This window comes from Rhinopithecus bieti, unplaced genomic scaffold, assembly GCF_001698545.2.
Source record: "Rhinopithecus bieti isolate Rb0 unplaced genomic scaffold, ASM169854v2 scaffold_13747, whole genome shotgun sequence".
NCBI lineage: Eukaryota > Metazoa > Chordata > Mammalia > Primates > Cercopithecidae > Rhinopithecus > Rhinopithecus bieti.
The window spans coordinates 311,598-330,943 of record NW_016807729.1 but is presented as its reverse complement, the minus strand read 5'-3'; the positions used below and the strand labels follow the sequence as shown (position 1 = coordinate 330,943).

The following is a 19,346-nucleotide window of genomic DNA, read 5'->3' as shown; positions in this document are numbered from 1 at the left end:
ACTGGGCACGGTGCCTCACATCTCTAATTCCAGCACTCTGGGAGGCCGAGGCGGGTGGATCACGAGGTCAGGAGTTCAAGACCAGCCTGGCCAATATGGTGAAACCTCATCTCTACTAAAAAATACAAAAATTAGCTGGGCATGGTGATGTGTGCCTGTAGTTCCAGCTACTCAGGAGGCTGAGGCAGAAGAATCACTTGAAACTGGGAGGCGGAGGTTGCAGTGAGCCGAGATTGTGCCACTGCACTCCAGCCTGGGTGACAGGGTGACACTCCGTCTCAAAAAACAAAAAGAAATTTTTTTTTTTCTTAAATCATCCTCAAGTTCATACTAAAAAACTCTTTTTGTCTGTTCAAAATTTAAAAGCTTTGGGCCCCCAACTTCTATGAGCAATAAGCTAGTTGAGAAAGATCTGTACGTTCCAAAGGGAAGGTATAACACACACTTCGCAGGTGGCCAAGGATGATAATTAAAACAATGGATGAGAGAGTTCCTTCCAAATAAATCAAGGTCCAATCTCCCCTACCTCCAGGGCTGGTTGCTTACACAGAATCTGACTAGGAGATTTCAGATTACAGATCAGCATTTGCTGCTTATCTTCCATGATTCTCTTTTTCTAGGAAGAGCGCTTACTGTGGCCCTTGTGTACTGCGGTGAGTGAGTGAGGGGAAGAGAAAAGGAAGGGAGATAGAAACAGACACAGTGAGTGACAGACAGACAGAGTGCGCACACACGCAGCACACAGGACACATTACTTTACCATATCTGGACCCGATTAAGAGATTACTGGGCATGTGGACCATAGGATCCAAGAATCTTGCCTCTATCACTAATCAGGGCCCAATTTGTTAGCAAAGGAATAACGTAACACCATGAACATCTTTCCACAGTAATAGGTGTCATTTATTTATTTATTTATTTAGAGACGGAGTTTCGCTCTTGTCACCCAGGCTGGAGTGCAATGGTGTGATCTTGGCTCACCGCAACCTTCACCTCCCGGGTTCAAGCAATTCTCCTGCCTCAGCCTCCCAAGTAGCTGGGATTACAGGCATGTGCCACTATACCCAGTTAATTTTCTATTTTTAGTAGAGACAGAGTTTCTCCATGCTGGTCAGGCTGGTCTCGGACTCCTGACCTCAGGAGACCGCCCTTGTTGGCCTCCCAAAGTGCTGGGACTACAGGTGTGAGCCACTGCGCCCAGCCACATTTTATCTTTTATTCTCTCTTTTCTTTTTTAATAGAGATGAGGGTCTCACTATGTTGACGAGGCTGGTCTCAAACTCCTGGCCTCAAGCGATCCTCCCATCTCGGCATCCCAAAGTGCTGGGATTACAGGCGTGAGCCACCATGCCCAGCCAGTGTCATGTTTGTTTGATTCTAAGCATGCTTTTCTACATTTTAATATTTCTAAAATTTAGGGCCAGGTGCAGTGGCTCATGCCTGTAATCTCAAAACTTTTGGAGGCTGAAGTGGGCGGATCTCTTGAGCCCAGGTGTTTGAGACTAGCCTGGGCAACAAAGTGAGACCCTATCTCTAGAAAAAATAAAAAAAAATCAGCTAAGTATGTTGGTGTGCACCTGCAGTCCCAGCTACTGGAGAGACTGAGATGGGAGGATCAATTGAGGTGGGAGGATCAATAGAGCCCAGGAGGTCAAGGCTGTAGTGAGCCGTGATTTTGCCACTACACTCCAGCCTGGGCTGAAGTCAGAGCAAAACTCTGTCCCAGAAAAAAATAAATAAATAAATAAATAGAGTATATCTTAAGATCAACCCTTGGGCCCCCAACTTCTATGAGCAATAAGCTAGTTGAGAAAGATTTGTACCTTCCAAAGAGAGAATACTCACCCAACACACACTTCACAGGTGGCCAGGGATGATAATTAAAACAATGGCTGAGAGTTCCTTCCAAATAAATCAAGGTCCAATCTCCCCTCCAAAGCAGAGAAGTTCTAGAGTAGCAGTCATTGCACATGCCTAACTTAACCACAAAATAAAAGTCGAAATCTCTTTGTTACCTTAATTGTATTATTTTCTTTTTTTGTTTTCTTGAGACAGAGTCTCGCTCTGTTGCCCAGGCTGGAGTGCAATGGCACCATCTTGGCTCACTGCAACCTCCACCTCCCAGGTTCAAGCAATTCTCCTGCCTCAGCTTCCCAAGTAACTGGGATTACAGGCGTCCACCACCACACCCAGCTAATTTTTAGTACTTTTAGTAGAGATGGGGTTTCACCATGTTGCCCAGGCTGGTCTCAAACACCTGACCTCAGGTGATTCAACCGCCTTGGCCTCCCAAAGTGCTGCAGTTACAGGCATGAGCCACCATACCCGGCCAATTGTAATATTTTCATTGGCAGCACCATATATGATGCTCAAAATGTTTTTTCTTTTTTTCTGTTTTGTTTTTGTTTGTTTTTTTTTGAGAAGCAGTTTCTCTCTTGTTGCCCAGGTTGGAGTGCAATGGCACAATCTCAGTTCACTGCAACCTCTGCCTCCCGGGTTCAAGTGATTCTCCTGCCTTAGCCTCCCAAGTAGCTGGAATTACAGGCATGTGCCATCATGTGTGGCTAATTTTTGTATTTTTAGTAGAGACAGGGTTTCACCATGTTGGCCAGGGTAGTCTTGAACTCCTGATCTCAGGTGATCCACTTGCCTCAACCTCCCAAAGTGCTGGGATTATAGGCATGAGTCTCACTCTGTTGCCCAGGCTGGAGTGTAGTGCCATATTCTGGCTCACTGCAACCTCTACTTCCCAAGTTCAAGTGATTCTCATGCCTCAGCCTCCGGAGTAGCTGGGACTACAGGTACCCACCACCACACACAGCTAATTTTTGTATTTTTAGTAGAGACAGGGGTGCGCCATGTTGGCCAGGTTGGTCTTGAGCTCCTGACCTCATGTGATCCATCCATCTCAGTCTCCCAAAGTGCTGGGATTACAAACATGAGCTACCCGCCTGGCTATTACTACTTTTGTAAATGGAGATGGAGAGCTTGCTAGGTTGCCCAGGCTGGTCTCAAACTCCTGAATTCAAGTGTTCCTCCTGCCTCAGCTTCCCAAAATACTGGGATTACACCATGCCTGGCCCACAAAATGTTTTGAAAAGATTCCATTGTGATATAGTATTGTGCACTCAAACTGTCATTCAATAGACAATGCAATTAAAGGCATAATTATTAAATTCAAGCAAGATCACAGAATTTTCAAAGGTAAGACAGACTCAAAATCTGTCAAAACTTTTACAGTTATCTTCAGAGGAAGCTGTTTAATTTCCAGCAATAAGTAATTCAATTAAGAAGAAGAAGAAAAAAAAAACTAAGCAAAAAGGAAAGCAAAATCCCAGTATTCTTCAATATACCTTAAAATTATACACACAATCATAAAGACAACATAGGTTAAGATAATTAACTAGCATTATGAAAAGCAGCCTGTTATCATGATGTTGCATTAACTACCCAAAGTAATTCAGAAGAATCCTAGATTCTGAATGTGAATAAGGCTGAGACTCAAACTTTATTGTGACGAAAATAGTAAACAATTGAACGAATAAATGTATGCTACTGATTATTAATAAAAGCTTTATGTTTACTTTCTTCCCGCTAAAAAATTGCTACTAAATAGACGGCTTATCTTAGAGTTAGTGGTATTTCAGAACTGAGAAAATATGATAGTTCAACCTCATTCCTTTAAATACCTTGATATTGAACTTCATCATGTATATGTACTATTTTTATTTTATTTATTTATTTATTTATTTTTGAGACGGAGCCTCGCTCTGTTGCAGGCTAGAGTGCAGTGGTGCTATCTTGGCTCACTGCAACCTCTGTCTCCCGGGTTCAAGTGATTCTCCTGCCTCAGCCTTATAAGTAGCTGGGACTACAGGCGTGCGCCACCACACCCAGATAATTTTTGTATTTTTAGTAGACATGGGGTTTCACCATGTTGGCCAGGCTGGTCTCGAACTCCTAGACCTCAGGTAATCCACCCACCTTGGCCTCCCAAAGAGCTGGTTACAGGCGTGAGCCACCACGTCTGGCCAGATGTACTATTATTTATAAATCCCTGACTGATGGACATTTAGGTTGTTCCTCATTTTTTTGCTAATGTAAAATAATACTGCAATCTGATAACTTCAATTATACTGGTAATGTTCTAGTTCTGAGGACAGGTGGTAAGTTCATGGATATTCATTTTATTATGGTTCATAGTTTAATAAAATGAACATATATATAATATATATAGCATATTCCTTGCACATAACAAAAATTGTGAACAAAAAAAAATTGCTGCAATAAAAATTCTTGTGCACACATTGCTGAGCATTTTCCTTAAAATAAATTCTCAGAAGTGGAATTGCTGGATCAAAGAGAATACATATTTAAAATTCTAATACTTATTGTCAGACTGCCTTCTAGAAAGTTATACTAATTTTATAATCCCCACAACAAGGTATGGTTAATACTGGCATTACTAAATCTCAATAATCTTTGCTGCTATGACATGTGAAAATTCAAATTATTACTAGGCAAAGAGAATTTTTAAAATAATTCTTCAAAGCAAAACTGCTTACCTTTTTAACCCACACTACAATGGGGCCAGATTCATCTTAATAAACAATTCTGATCATGTCACCTACCTACTCCATAACTTTCAACGACTTTTAACCTCATGGTTAAAGTAAGAGCTCTGGAATCAAACTGCCTTGGTATGACAAATCGCCATTTTTTTTAAAAAAAGTTCAGACCCTCATCAAAAATACAAACATCAACAAACAAGTATCACTGATTAGTTTGTCCAACTTAGGGGGAAAAAAATGGTACCATTACGTAAGATTTCAAAGTGTTAACTTGGGTTGAATTAAGTTTATCAGAAAAGTACCCTGGCTGGGTGCAGTAGTGCACCTGTAGTCCCAGCTACTTGAGAGGCTGTGGTGGGAGGATTGCTGGAGCCCAGGAGTTGGAATCCGGCACAGGCAAGATGGCGAGTTCCCATCTTTAAAGGAAACTGCATACTGATATTTTCTTCAGTTCACTTTCTAATAATTGTCGGATCAAAAGTGAAAGCAACACTGTATCTTCATGCTGAAAAATGATTGCTGTTTCTACTTGGCGAAAATGTTATTCAATGACTAAATAACTTTTGTGATGTATAACAATCTCCCATTAATATAAATACAACATATAAATAACTAAACAACCAGGGTTAGAACCGTTCCAAGACTATTTATACAGAACAACAAGGACTTGCAATAAAACAAAACAAAATAAAACGACCTATACAATGAAAGCCAGATATTATACATTAAAAATGTAGTAGAAGTATTTTTTGGTGAGCAGCAAGGCATATTTAATCAATATTTAGGCACAGAATGTGCCATTCCAAGCATGGACCATGATCTAGTTTCTTGCAGTAGCAGCCAACTGGACTAACACAGTGCTACTTCTTTTACTGTTCAATCAAATTCCTCCACTGCCTTAGGGAATCAACTACCCTACTTTACAGAGATAAGCTTTGTTTTCGTAGCAGAGAACATTCATTCCAATTATAATGTCCTAGCTTTTCTTCCTCATGGAGGAAATTTGATAAAAAATTTTAACCTTCAATAAATAATTCATAAAGGTCTGACAAGTTTCATGATCGCTAACATTCAAATCCATTTCCAAAACTGGAGTTATACAATATACTTCTGTGCATGAGATTATACTTATTGTTCACTAGATTTATGAATAACTTCTGGAGGGCGATACATGTTTTAAAAGTCGTATTAACATATAAGTTGGCAAACATTAAATTTTGTTCCCTTAGAAATTGACAGTCAGAACAGTGATAAATCAAGTCATCTGAGAGTCACTGTTCCCTTAATTGTCGTTCTTTCATTTGCTGTATTTATATACACACTGCTACTCCATAAAGACCTCTCCATCTTTCCCACCACTTCCAGCTAAGAACAGTAACCTAAAATCACACTGAACTAGACATAAGAGACTCCAAGGATTTCTCCAAGGTATACCCAGGATCACGGCCCTCTGGGATTCAAAGAACTGTAGCCCTTTTACTGCAATTTTCCTTCAGAACCACCTTTCCCATTCCTTCCCTCCTGGACACCGCCGACTCGCGTGTTGGGGGTGGGGTGGGAGATCCTCGGCGCAAGGCCGCCAGCAAGACAGGCTCTACCCAGCCAAACCTGCACCTCCGAGGCCGAAAAGCCCGGGGCTCTTCCTGCAGCACCGGGCGCGGCCAACCCTCGCTTCCCCAGGGCAGGGCTCAGCTCGGGTCAATGCAACCAGCCAAGTCAGGCCCGAGCGGGCCAGCTCTGCCCGCCAGTCCACAGCAACCTCTGGACCCTCGCCAGAGGGGATGGGCGTGGGCCCCGGCGGCCACCGCCCCGCCAACTCGAGCAAGGGAGGAGAGCACGCGCTACGCCGGCCCCGGACCTACCTGGAGGGGAGAGCAGAGCTCCTGGACAGCGGCCACGGGCCTGAGGGCGGACGCCGAGGCGGCCGGAGCCCGTCCCAGCAACCCCAAGTATCCCTGGTGGGGCAGAGCGGGGAGAGGAGCGGGCCGGCTGCCGCGGGCCAGCGCGACCCGTCGCGGGGGTCGCGAGGACCTGGCTCTCCCCTTAACACCACGACACCGCCGCCGCCGCCATTTTGCCTTCCACTCAGTGTCGCCGCCGCCGCACTCCGCTGCAGGTTTCCCGGATGTGGGCATTTCCCGGCGTCGCTTGCGCGGGGGCAGAGGACTGGGGGCTTCTGCCCGCCCGGCTGCTGCGAGGGAGTGCACAGCCAGCGGCCTTCGGGCCTCTTTGCGTCGCCCGCCGCTCTGATCGTTCGTGAGCGTCGCCCCACGTCGCTCCCGCCTGCCCCTGCCCAGACGACTCGCCCGCGGCCGTGGGTTAAGGCTCTCTCCCGTTGATTCAATCCTTTTTCCCATTGATCTATTTCTCTGGACCGAGTAGGGATGCGCATATCACGGAGCTACGTTCTCACAAGGGAACAACTGTGAGTCGCTCTGGGAAACCTTGCTGTGGACTTCAGAATTCGAGATTTTTGGCGCTTTGAAATAAAATTTTATTCTTGCTTAGCGTTCTTTCCCTGAACAAGCCTGTGAGCTTCCAGCATCTGTATTTTCTGAATCAGGCAGATAAGAAATTCTTGAGCCAGGACCGATTGATTAGCAGTTTAGAGATCTTATCTGTCAACCGCATCCGTAGAAGGAGGTCGTTATTGCCATAATTGGAGTAACGGTGACGGTGTGACAAGAGGTTTTACTTACGGTTAAGCTGAATGTAAAGTGTGGGACGGGATCGTTGGGTTTGATGTATAAGGTACCGTCTACCCTTTGTGAAGAGCGCCTTTGCCAGTTTTTCCTCTAGGAAATATACAGCTGGTGTTTTAAGTACCTTCTTTCGTAATTTTTCTACTACAGACTATTAAAAAATTAAAGACATCTTTTTCTGACGTTAAAGTAGTAACTGGCTACTTACTGTATCCAGAAATCCAAATGTGAAAACCTGGTAAAATATTATGTTCCAGCCGGGCGCGGTGGCTCACGCCTGTAATCCCAGCACTTTGGGAGGCCAAGGCGGGCGGATCACGAGGTCAGGCGATCGAGACCATCCTGGCTAACACGGTGAAACCCCGTCTGTACTAAAAAAATCCAAAAAAATTGGCCGGGCAAGGTGGCATGCGCCTGAAGTCCCAACTACTTGGGAGGCTGAGGCAGGAGAATGGCGTGAACCCGGGAGGTGGAGCTTGCAGTGAGCCGAAATCGCGCCACTGCACTCCAACCTGGGCGACACAGCGAGACTCCGTCTCAAAAAAAAAAAAAAGATTATGTTCCAAGAATATTTGGTTGAAAGCCTATTTTCTACAAGCACAGAGTTTGTAGAAGGTAGACAATGTGACCCAAGGTGGGTCACTAAAGAGCTTACTTTCTTCAACGGAAGGGTGACCCATGAAAACGTTTTCAGCCCTAAAATTATATGAATTATAGGAATCTAATATGTCCACAGGTCTACTTGCCCTATCCAAAAGGATTCTGCATCTGGAAGAATAGACTGCTCCCATAATCCTGTCACCTCTGTCCTCAACCAATGGTACTCAATGCTCTCTAAACCTAAAGGAAAGTATCTCCACAAACTCTCGTCTTTGGGGAAATTCCTAGATAATTCAGGGAGCTGAGTAAATTGCTCTGTGTAGGACTAGGAGGCTTACTCCTGTGAAGTAGGGCGAGAGATGAAAGAGCAGGGAAAGGAGAGGTGCAATGATCAGGAAGAGAACAAACCGACCAAATGAAAAGCAGCGGGGACTGTAGGTGCCGAGAGTGCTGATGGTTGGGGAAATACTTACTGTGGGTGCTGGATGTGTGTGGGAATGGCGATACCTGCCATCGCATTTGCAGGTTTTTATATTATTGTGATGGAAGATCTTGGTCCAGTTTCAGCCTACTCAACTCTTCAGTGCTTCATGGAAATGGGGCTTGTTTTTAGCAATAGATGTAGAGTCCGATTTCATGCTTGGGTGACCTTAGAAAGGAAGGAGGGGGCAGTGTACATGGAAGAAGTCTGGAGACCAGTGTGGCCCTGAGAACATAAACCCTACCAGAAATTCATGCAATCTTAGGGTAAGACATCAGACTATGTGCCACCCACTCTTAAGGAATAGGGAGTTGTGCTCCATCATCTTGACTCTGTCTCAAATAAATAAAAGTGGAGAATTCAAATACATTATTTGAAATTCTGCAGATTTATCCCTTCTCCTTCATTTATTTATTCAAACATTTATTGGCCGGGCGTGGTAGTTCACACCTATAATCCTAGCACTTTGGGAGACGGAGGTGGGCGGATCACTTAAGTCAGGAGCTCGAGACTAGCCTGGCCAACGTGGTGAAACCTTGTCTCTACTAAAAATACAAAAAATCGGCCGTGGTGGGCGCATGCCTGTAGTCTAGCTACTTGGGAGGCTGAGGCAGGAGAATCGCTTGAACTCGGGAGGTGGAGGTTGCAGTGAGCTGAGATTGTACCACTGCACTCCAGTCTGGGTGACAAAGCAAGGGTCCATCTTACATAAAAATAGATAAACAAATAAAAGAAAAACGCTTTATGTCAGTATGGCCTCATGGATATTTATTTTATGCTTTGGGTATTTATTTTGTTGCTCAAGTTGTTTCAGTTTTGGCCACTGGAGCTCTTTCAGTTGGCTTGTCATATGTGTGTGTGTGTTTTAAAGAACTTTCTGCCCAGTTTGGTGGCTCACCCCTTTAATCGCAGCACTTCTGGAGGCTGAGACAGGAGAATCACTTGAGCCCAAGAGTTCGAGACCAGCCTGGGTAACATAGCAAGACCTCATCTCTATAAATCAGCCAGGTGTGGTGGTACACAACTGTAGTCCCAGCTACTTAGGAGGCTGAGGCAGAAGGATCGCCTGAGCCCAGGAGGCCAATGCTGCAGTGAGCCGAGATCTAGCCACTGCACTTCAGCCTGGGTGACAAAGCAAGACCTTACCTTTAAAAAAAAAAAAAAAGAACTTTCATATTTTCAGGCAGCACAAGGTGCTCCAAAATCTCTTTTTTTTTTTTTAGATGGGGTCTCACTCTGTCACCCAAGTTGAAGTGCAGTGATATAATTATGGCTCACTGCAGCTTCAACCCCCACGACTCAGGTGATCCTCCTGCCTCAGCATCCGAGTAGCTTGGGATTACAGGCGCAGGCCACCACAACTGACTAATTTTTTTTTTTTCTTTGAGACCAAGTTTTGTTCTTGTTGCCCAGGCTGGAATGCAGCAGTGCCATCTCGGCTCACCGCAACCTCCGCCTGCTGGGTTCAAGCAATTCTCCTGCCTCAGTGTTACCGAGTAGCTGGGATTACAGGCATGCACCACCATGCCCAGCTAATTTTGTAGTTTTAGTAGAGAAGGGGTTTCTCCATGTTGGTCAGGCTGGTCTTGAACTCCCGACCTCAGATGATCTGCCCGCCTCAGCCTCCCAAAGTGCTGGGATTACAGGCGTGAGCCACCATGCCTGGCATGCCTAATTTTTGTATTTTTTTTAGAGACCACCTCTCCCTATGTCTCCCAGGCTGGCCTCGAACTCCTGAGCTCAAGTGATCCACCCGCTTTGGCCTCCCAAAGTGCGGGATTACAAGCATGAGCCACCACACCCAGTTCTCCAAGTTATCTTGTATATTTCTTGCCCGGGTTCAGGGATCATCATTCCTCCAAGGCGCCTTGGTTCCTTTTATTGGAATATGGTATAAGAAACCAAATCTGGGTGCTAGATGTATGCCTTGCTACTGGTGTATCATGGATTCTAAGACCTCTCTGGCTAAGATTTTTAAAAGTTTATTCTACTCTATAGAGGGGTAAAAACTCTTCTGATTTTTTTGCAGCTACATTTTAAAAAATATTTTAATTAAATTTAAATTTAATTTAGTTTTGAGTCATGCTGCCACCCAGGCTAGAATGCAATGGTTCACTCACTGCAACCTCCACCTCCCAAGCTCAAGCAATCCTCCTGGCTCAGCCTCCCAAAGTGCTGGGATTACAGGCATGAGCCACCTTGCCCGGCTAAACCTTATTTTAAATTAACATTATCTGATCAGCCAGCTTCCAGTCATTCTACTTCTCCTGCACCCCCTGGAGTTTTCTGCCCTTTTTGTACACATTGAATGTAGGGAAATGTTGGGAACTGGCTCAATGCTAAGATGACTGTGGCCCAGGACCTTGCTGTTAATTGTTTTACATTGCCGTTTAACATTAATGGTGGGTCAGAATGATACCAATAAGGGTTCAAATAAAATAGTTGCATATCATATATTGGGTCTCCCCAAGCTTCATATCTGTAAAACAAGAGCACGACTACTGTTCAGACCTTTATTTTTTTTTGAAACAGTTTCGCTGGTTTCCCAGACTGGAGTACAATAGAACGATCTCCGCTCATCGCAACCTCCGCCTCCCGGGTTCAAGCGATTCTCCTGCCTCAGCCTCCAGAGTAGCTGGGATTACAGGCATGCGCCAATATGCCTGGCTAATATTCTTTTTTTTTTTTTTTTTTTAAGTAGAGATGGGGTTTCACCGTGTTGGTGTTGGTCAGGCTGGCCTGGAACTACCGACCTCAGGTGATCCGCCTGCCTCGGCCTCCCAAAGTGCTGGGATTACAGGTGTGAGCCACTGTGCCCGGCCCAATTTTTTCTTTCTTTTTTTTTTTTTTTTTTTTTTTGAGATGGAGTCTTGCTCTGTTGCCAGGCTGGAGTGCAGTGGCACAATCTCAGCTCACTGCAACCTCTGCCTCCTGGGTTCAAGGGATTCTCCTGCCTCAGCCTCCCGAGTAGCTGGGACTACAGGCGCCTGTCACCACGCCAGGCTAATTTTTGTTTTTAGTAGAGACGGGGTTTCACCATGTTGGTCTTCAACACCTGACCTCAGGTGATCCACCCCCCTCGGCCTCCCAAAGTGCTGGGATTACAGGCGTGAGGCACCACACCTGGCCAGACCTTCTGTTAGTCTGAGCTAGATACTATTGATACCATAAGCTTAACTAAAGGCTCGATATAAACTATATACTGTTGAATTTAGTATGCTTCTTGGACAAGAGTCTAGAGTGGATTATTAAAAGGATGTTTCCATAATACAATTAAATAGAAGTACTATTCACAAAGGACCAAGAATTTTCAATTATGCCAAATTTTGATAGTATAACTATAGCACATTTTCTCACAATAACCTTGTAAATAAGATAAATGGAATGAAATGTCAATAATGAGACTGTTTTATAAATATTTCAGTAACTGTAGCCAAATAGCAAAGATTCATGTTTCATTGATAATTGAGAAGACTCCAGCAGTGGGCCTAAGACTTTCATTTCATTTAACATCTTTCTGGCTGGGCATGGTGGCTCTTGTCTGTAATCCTAGCACTTTGGGAGGCCAAGGCAAGCAGATTGCTTTAGCCCAGGAGTTCAAGACCAGCCTGGGCAATATAGTGAAACCTCATCTCAATAAAAATTGCAAAAATTAGTCAGGCTTGATGGTACATGCTTGCAGTCTCAGATTGGGAGACTAAGGTGGGAGGATCGCTTGGGCCCAGGTCGAGGCTGCAGTGAGCCGGGGATCACACCACTGCACTCCAGCCTGGGTGACAGAGTGAAATCCTGTCTCAAACATCTTTCCTAATCAATGGGATGAAAGTGGAGAGAGCATGCTGGGCTAATTATGTAGAAAATAATAGCTTCTACAAAAGATTCAAAGAAAATTGTTATTCCTTTCCTATACTGAAATGAAATTTTCTTAGAACAAGAAAATAGGCCCATATTAAGGATTAAAAACCATTTGTATTAACTCCCAAATATAGGAAGTGTGGCTTAGGAGTATCACATGTGAACACTTCAGAAGCTGAGACAGCATTACAAAGGAATATCATTCCTATTAACAGGATGGCAAGCTTTCTGTCATAATCAGCAAGGCAGACAATATATGAAAAAGTGTTTATCTTAGAAGTCACACTTAAAAGAGGGCCTCTGGCCGAGCACAGTGGCTCATGCCTATAATCCCAGCACTTTGGGAGGCTGAGGAGGGTGGTTCACTTGAGGTCAGGAGTTCAAGACCAGCCTGGCCAACATGGTGAAACCCCGTCTCTACCCCATCTCTACTAAAAATACAAAAAATTAGCTGGGCGCACACCTGTAATCCCTGCTACTCGGGAGGCTGAGACAGGATAATTGCTTGAACCTGGGAGGTGGAGGTTGCAGTGAGCTGAGATCATTCCATTGCGCTCCTGCCTGGGCGACAGAGCAAGACTTAAGTCTCAAAAAAAAAAAAAAAAGGCCTTTGACAAAGAGGAGTAATTTTTAAAGGGAAAACAAGGTTGTGAAAACTAGGTCAATTAACAGTGACTCATTGCTTACTATGGTTCAGATACTGTTAAACATTGTTACACTAAGGGACCAGCAGGGGGAGACAGGCTTCTTAACACACTGCTTTGCGCACAATTTAAGTTCTGCACAGTGGGCCTTTGAAACAGAGTGCAATTTAGTCCGGATTGCTAGAGGCCAGTAAAAGCTGTCTGGAGAAAATGACAACTAGAAGGAGTCTTAAAGGATAAGAACGATTTAGCCAAAAATGGCAAGAAAGAGTGAGAAGGAAACCTTCACTGGAGAGACTATAATAATCAATTTTGATTATTTGAATATGTGATGAGAGGAATTTTGTGTGGGTGGCTCCTGAGATAAGACAGATGGAAGCAAATTTCAGTTCAGTATATGAAAATTCATTTATTTAGTGAAACCCTACATTAAAGTATCCCAACACAAAGCAGATTCGAATATAACATAATTGGTAATTGGCTCATCTCATAGGCTTACATCATCAGTGTGTTAATGTACAACAGGACTGTACCCTTTTATAGGATTGAGTGTTCTGGATCCCACTCACATGCTACAACTCTGCCATAAAGCTGTATCAATTAGAGTTGTTCAAATGTGAAGCTGCATTGGAAAATGGGAAACTTTATCACCATCTATATGTGTATTTTTTGAGATGGAGTTTTGCTCTTTTGCCCAGGCCAGAGTGAAGTGCACGATCTTGGGTCACTGCAACTTCTGCCTGCCGGGTTCAAGCAATTCTCCTGCCTCAGCCTCCCGAGTAGCTGGGATTATAGATGCCTGCCACCACACCGGGTTAATTTTTTTCCCCATTTTTAGTAGAGATGGGGTTTCGCCATGTTGGCCAGGCTGATCTCGAACTCCTGACCTCAGGTGCTCCACCCACCTCTGCCTCCCAAAGTGCTAGCATTACAGGTGTGAGCCACCGTGCCTGGCCACTATATGTTTTTAAGTATAGGTTTGATGATACTTTGTTGGGAATACCGTAGAAGGGATGATGAAATTTAGGCTGGAGATGATCACCAAGGTACTTTCTACCTCTAAGATCCTGCAACCCTTGAAAGACACTCTATTTGATGGTTACATAAATAAAGGCAGTGACAATGAACAAATTCATAAATTATGGTATTGTATGACATAAAGCTTAGTTTCATATTAAAATTGGCAGAACTTGTCAATTGGCATGAAATGTAATGCTGTTAAAATATACTTTCTCTTACGGTTACAAATACTCAGTGGCTCGCGCCTGTAATCCCAGCACTTTGGGAGGCCAAGGCAGGCGGATCATCTGAGGTCCAGAGTTCGAGACCAGCCTGACCAACATGGAGAAACCCCATCTCTACTAAAAATACAAAATTAGTTGGGCATGGTGGACAGGACAACATGATGTGGTCTTAATAGTGCAACTACAGGACAATATGTTGTCATTTAACATGTTCTTTCATCTCCTGTAGTGTCTGTAAAGACAGGTAAATCAGGTTCACTTTTGTTGCTAGGAGATGGGGAAGGACAGCTAGGCTGAAAACAGTCCTTGAAATGATATTTAGGGTAACAGCAATTATCCAGATTACCTGGTTTACTTTTCAGTGCTGGGAAAAAACCTACCCTGAGCTGAATAAGTGTATGGTTTTTACTTACTCCTGAAATGCCACAAAATAAAAGACAAGTAGTTTCTTCTGGGCAAGAATATTTCATAGGTGGTGTTATTTACTCCTTTTATATTACATCAGGAAGCACATAATATCTACTTGTCTACTTTTGTGATACTAAGATTGACAAGAGGCCAGGCACAGTGGTTCACGTCTGTAATCCAAGCACTTTGGAAAACCAAGGCAGGAGGATTGCTTGAGGCTAGGAGTTCAAGACCAGCCTGGGCAATATAGTGAGACCCTATCTCTACAAAAAAGTTAAAAAAATTAGCTGGATGTGGTGGCACACACTTGTAGTCCCAGCTACTTAGGATGCTGAGGTGAGAGGATTGCTTGAGCTTGGGAGGTTGAGGCTGCAGTAAGCTGTGATCATGCCATTGCACTTCAGCCTGGGTCACAGAGCGAGACCCTGTCTCCCCTACCAACCCCCCACCAAAAAAAGTGTGTGTGTGTGTCTCATCCTTCAGAGATGTACAGTGAAGAATTATGATTGAAATGACATCTGGAATTTGCTTTACAGTGATCCAGAGCAGGGGTGGGGAATGAACAGCAGCAGAGGTAAGACTGGCTGTGTGTTGTTAATTGATGAAGCTGGGCAACGAGTACACAGGTTAATAAAACCATCCTTTTCATATGTTTGGAATTATCCATACTAAAAAGAAAAAAACTTCAGACACATTAAATAATTACATTCCAAATGCAATCATTACATGCAAAATACAAAACCACAAAATAAAAGGAATTACAGGTTAACATTTATATAAACCTAGGACAGGACAGCATGATGCCAGGGGACAGAAAGTATTAAGAAATAAATCAAATGATTTGGCTGGCACGGTGGCTCATGCCTGTAATCCCAGCACTTTGGGAGGCTGAGGTGGGTGGATCACCTGACGTAAGGAGTTCGAGACCAGGCTGGCTAACATAGTGAAACCCCCTCTCTACTAAAAATACAAAAAATTAGCCGGGTGTTGTGGCGCATGCCTGTAATCCCAGCTACTCGGGAGGCTGAGGCAGGAGAATCGCTTGAACCTGGGAGGTGGAGGTTGCAGTGAGTTGAGATCACTGCACTCCAGTCTGGTTACAGAGCGAGACTCCGTCTAAAAATAAAAAAAAATAAAAAACAAAAAACCACCAAGAATAAAAGCCAAGTTTTAAAAGAAATGCAAATTAAATCAAATAGGCATTATAGCACTAATCATAATCGTGAGAAGCTGGAAACATGAAATAATCAATAATAGGCAACCAATTGAAATAAATTATGGTACACACACCTATACCTTAGAATATTATGTAGCAGTTCAAAATGATAATAGAAAAAAATGTGTTTACTGCTAGGGAACGTGCATCCACAAAGATAGTATATATATTTCATTTTATTAAAAAATTATATACATTGATGGATAGAAACGGATATGAAAAGAATACTGTGTGCTTGAAATTCTAAGTACTTAGAATTTTCTTTTGACTTTGCTTTTTCTGTATTTAGTAGTAACAAAAATTCTTTACAAAATTAGTCAAGAAAAAAAATCGAACACAGCTATACATCTTTGTCATTTTGCTCTACTCAATTCTTTCTGAAAAAGTTTATTATTATTATTATTAAGGAAATAAAGTGTGGAAGGATCACAGGAAATACTTGCAATAAAAAGAATAATCGTTAACATTGGCAACTGCCACTAGGAAGGCATATACTCCACATACTACTGATAAAAACTGTAGGAACCTGTTGGTGGTTCCCATAACCACCACTGATGTGTTAATTCCCACAACATCAAAAATAAAGAACTAGTTCCATGAGCTGTCAATAATACTCTGAAGGTAACCTATTCATCAGCACCAGAATCCCACTGATTTTCTTCCACATGTTCACAATATTTTGCCATCAGTCATCTATCGGATCCTACAACTGTGTGGGAGTGTCAGGCTAACAAAAACCAAATTGGGACATTGACATTAATGGTAGTTTACTGATGTTTCCCCTGCAAATCTTGCATTTTCTGATAATAAAATTTTGCACAGAAGTTGGATCTCAAAAGGCTAATTGTATATTCTATCTGAAATCTTATAATTATAGTACTTCTATGAAAAAAGATGTCTAGTAACATAAATTGCTTCTGCATCGGTTCCACAAACAAGACAAGGACCTAAAATATCCAAACTGTTCACAGACAGAGACCTACTGGGAAGCAAGCTTGTGATTTCAATTCGGTCTTTTGCAGGATCAGTGCTGAGCCAGGAGCTAATGACAGACTGGTGAACGTTAGCTTGGTTACTAATGCTGTGAGACAAAAAAGTACTGCTTCTTCCTCCTGGGAGAAAAAAAGAAAAGGAAGAAATCTTTCAAGATGATTTTTATATTAGTAAACATCCAAACTTCTACTGATATTTAGAAAGGCGATGATATCAATGTGTTTAATTCTCAGAATAATAGGCTAATAATTCCATTATTATATATCACCACTTTTGACCAAAGGCTTATTCAGTGATATTAAATACTGAAATTTCCATGGGATACTCTGGATACCAAACTTGAAGTCTTCAGGCAAAGCAGATGATTTCAACTGACTCTCTTTCTGTTCATCTTTTAATGGAAAGTCTCAGAAACGTAGCAAAATGGCCAGCAGACAAGTTGAATAAAGAAAGACATTATTTCCAACTTACTTTCCTCTCAACTTGGTTTCATATCAAATAAGTACAAATTTAATTCACTCAACAAATGACTGAGTACCTACTATGCACCAGGCTCTGTGCTAAATGCTCTGTGCCAAGTCCTTATGTCTTGAAGCTTAAAGATTAGTACATTTAAAATCTTGCTGATCCTTTAAAATATGGCTGAACTTCCTTTTCTAAGAAAACTTTGAAGACAACCTCTACTTCACGTTTTTCTCTTTCCTCGAACCCTCAGCACTTGTATGTACCATTAATTTACTACCTTATAACAATTCTTATATCCTAATTGAACTTTCCATGCCTCTGTCCATGACTAAGAATGTCTTAAGAGCAGGACGCACATTTTATATCTGTTTTACTTTTTCACAGTGTTTAATACTGTGCCTTGCAATAGTAGACACAGAATAAAGTTTTATTTCCAGTCTAACCAAGGTTCCTTAAAAGTAAATTTGCAAGTTCAAGACTGTGCGGTTAGGGGAGGAAGGAAGTAAAAACCAAGTACATAATTAATCCTTAGATGAAACTGTTTGTTTCTCTGTAGATGAAGTTAGCATAGACATGCATGCATGCTCCACACATGCTCTTCACTCCAGAATTTTTCTGGAGAATTTTTAGAATTTTTTTCCCCTTAGTTTTTCTGTTTATCTTTTACTGCCCCTACATTTTACATTGTTCTTGCACACTGTAAAGATTAACACATTATTCAAGCCACTGTGATAAGACTCCTTCCTCATCTCCTTGTTTCTACTTTTCTCCCCCCTCTTCCATAAAGTCCTTATCATGGGCTACAAAGTCCCAGGGCTCCTCAGCCACCAGTCCTTATCTCCCACCACTCTACCCTGCTGGCTGAGCTGCAACCGTGGTATCCTTGCTGTACTCTGCCTGTCTCAGGTCCTCAGCATTTGCTGTTTCCTCTGCCTGGAATGCTTTCATGTCACTTACACCTTCACTTCTCTTAAGTCTCTGCTCAAATGTTCCTTCTGCCAAGTGGCTTCTTCTTACGACTCTCTAACTAGAGTAGCTCCCGTCACCCCTGTCTTTATTGTTTTTCCTCCTACTCTTATGTATTCTTCTTCATGGTAATTAGCAGTGTATTTGGCCACATTATTTTCCTTTTTCTTTTCTTTTTTTTGAGACAGTGTCTCACTCTGTTGCCCAGGCTGGAGTGCAGTGGCACGATCTTGGCTCACTGCAACGTCTAACTCCCAGATTCAAGCGATTCACCTGCCTCAGCCTCCCAAGTAGCTGGGACTACAGGCATCCACCACCACACCCAGCTAATTTTTGTATTTTTAGTAGAGACAGGGTTTCACCACGTTGGACCAGGCTGGTCTCGAACTCCTGGCCTCAGGTGATCTGCCCACCTTGGCCTCCCAAATTGCTGGGATTATAGGCGTTAGCCACTGGGCCCGGCCTCCTTTTTCTTTTCAGTCTCCTTTCTACTTTTCTGTGCTCTGCTATATACTGTAGGGGGTGAAGTCGGCAAACTCCACTTTCCAGGCTGCTTTGGCATCTGCCACCCAGATGGGCCTTGCCAATAGCAGGTATTCATGGTGGGTGACTGGAAGACAAGAGGGGAGAAGCAGCTCCTTCCTGCTCCAGATTTCTGGCAACAACACTGGTGGTAGTTCCAGCCTGGCTGAGGGAGTGCCTTTTCTGCTGATTCAGAACAAACTTTTACAGCATTTTCAACAATGCAGTAGCAGGGGTACTAACAATTATTATTTCTGGGTACTCCCTTTTTTTCCTATTTGTTCTCCCAACTCCCCTCCTATTACCTTTTGTTTTCCCAGCCCTTCTAACACATGTGAGACCAATTCCCTCTACATGGAAGGTAGTTTCTGACATTCTGATTGGACTCTTACTGATACATTATCTATTTTTCAACTGTCTACTAGAATATTTGCTCTATGTATGTTGACATTTCATTCTGCTCATTGTTATATGCCCTAACACCTAGAAGAATGCCTACATGATAGGCATTCAGTAAATATTTCTGAGTGAATGAATAAGCAAAAGAACTATGGAACCACAGACAAACTCTCAAAAACAGGAAACTTGGAAAATGCAAAAACTGGTTTTTGGCTGACCATAACCTACCACTGACTATAATGAGGAAAAGCAGGCCTTTTTTTTTTTTTTTTTTTTTTTT

General features: G+C 42.9%; 3 protein-coding genes across 3 annotated transcripts in view; 1 reads left to right on the top strand and 2 right to left on the bottom strand.

Moving 5' to 3' along the window:
• Positions 1-6,838, bottom strand: part of LATS1 (large tumor suppressor kinase 1) — a 58,514-nt gene extending 51,676 nt beyond the window's left edge. The window contains exon 1 of the mRNA XM_017883657.1: positions 6,434-6,838. The gene's annotated coding sequence lies outside the window, so the exon portion shown is untranslated. The remainder of the gene's footprint in view (positions 1-6,433) is intronic.
• Positions 5,894-7,462, top strand: LOC108536670 (uncharacterized). Its single transcript, XM_017883659.1, has one exon. It carries the CDS (start codon positions 6,273-6,275, stop codon positions 6,819-6,821), a length of 549 nt encoding a protein of 182 aa, XP_017739148.1. The 5' UTR covers positions 5,894-6,272; the 3' UTR covers positions 6,822-7,462.
• Positions 7,463-16,398: 8,936 nt separating this feature from the next.
• Positions 16,399-19,346, bottom strand: part of NUP43 (nucleoporin 43) — a 21,764-nt gene continuing 18,816 nt past the window's right edge. Inside the window, exon 9 of the mRNA XM_017883653.1 lies at positions 16,399-16,833. Coding sequence (XP_017739142.1) covers positions 16,604-16,833 — 230 coding nt within the window. The 3' untranslated portion in view covers positions 16,399-16,603. The remainder of the gene's footprint in view (positions 16,834-19,346) is intronic.

Bases quoted from the DNA above. Each gene is read 5' to 3' on its own strand.
- LOC108536670 (XM_017883659.1), top strand. From the start codon at position 6,273: ATGCAACCAGCCAAGTCAGGCCCGAGCGGGCCAGCTCTGCCCGCCAGT.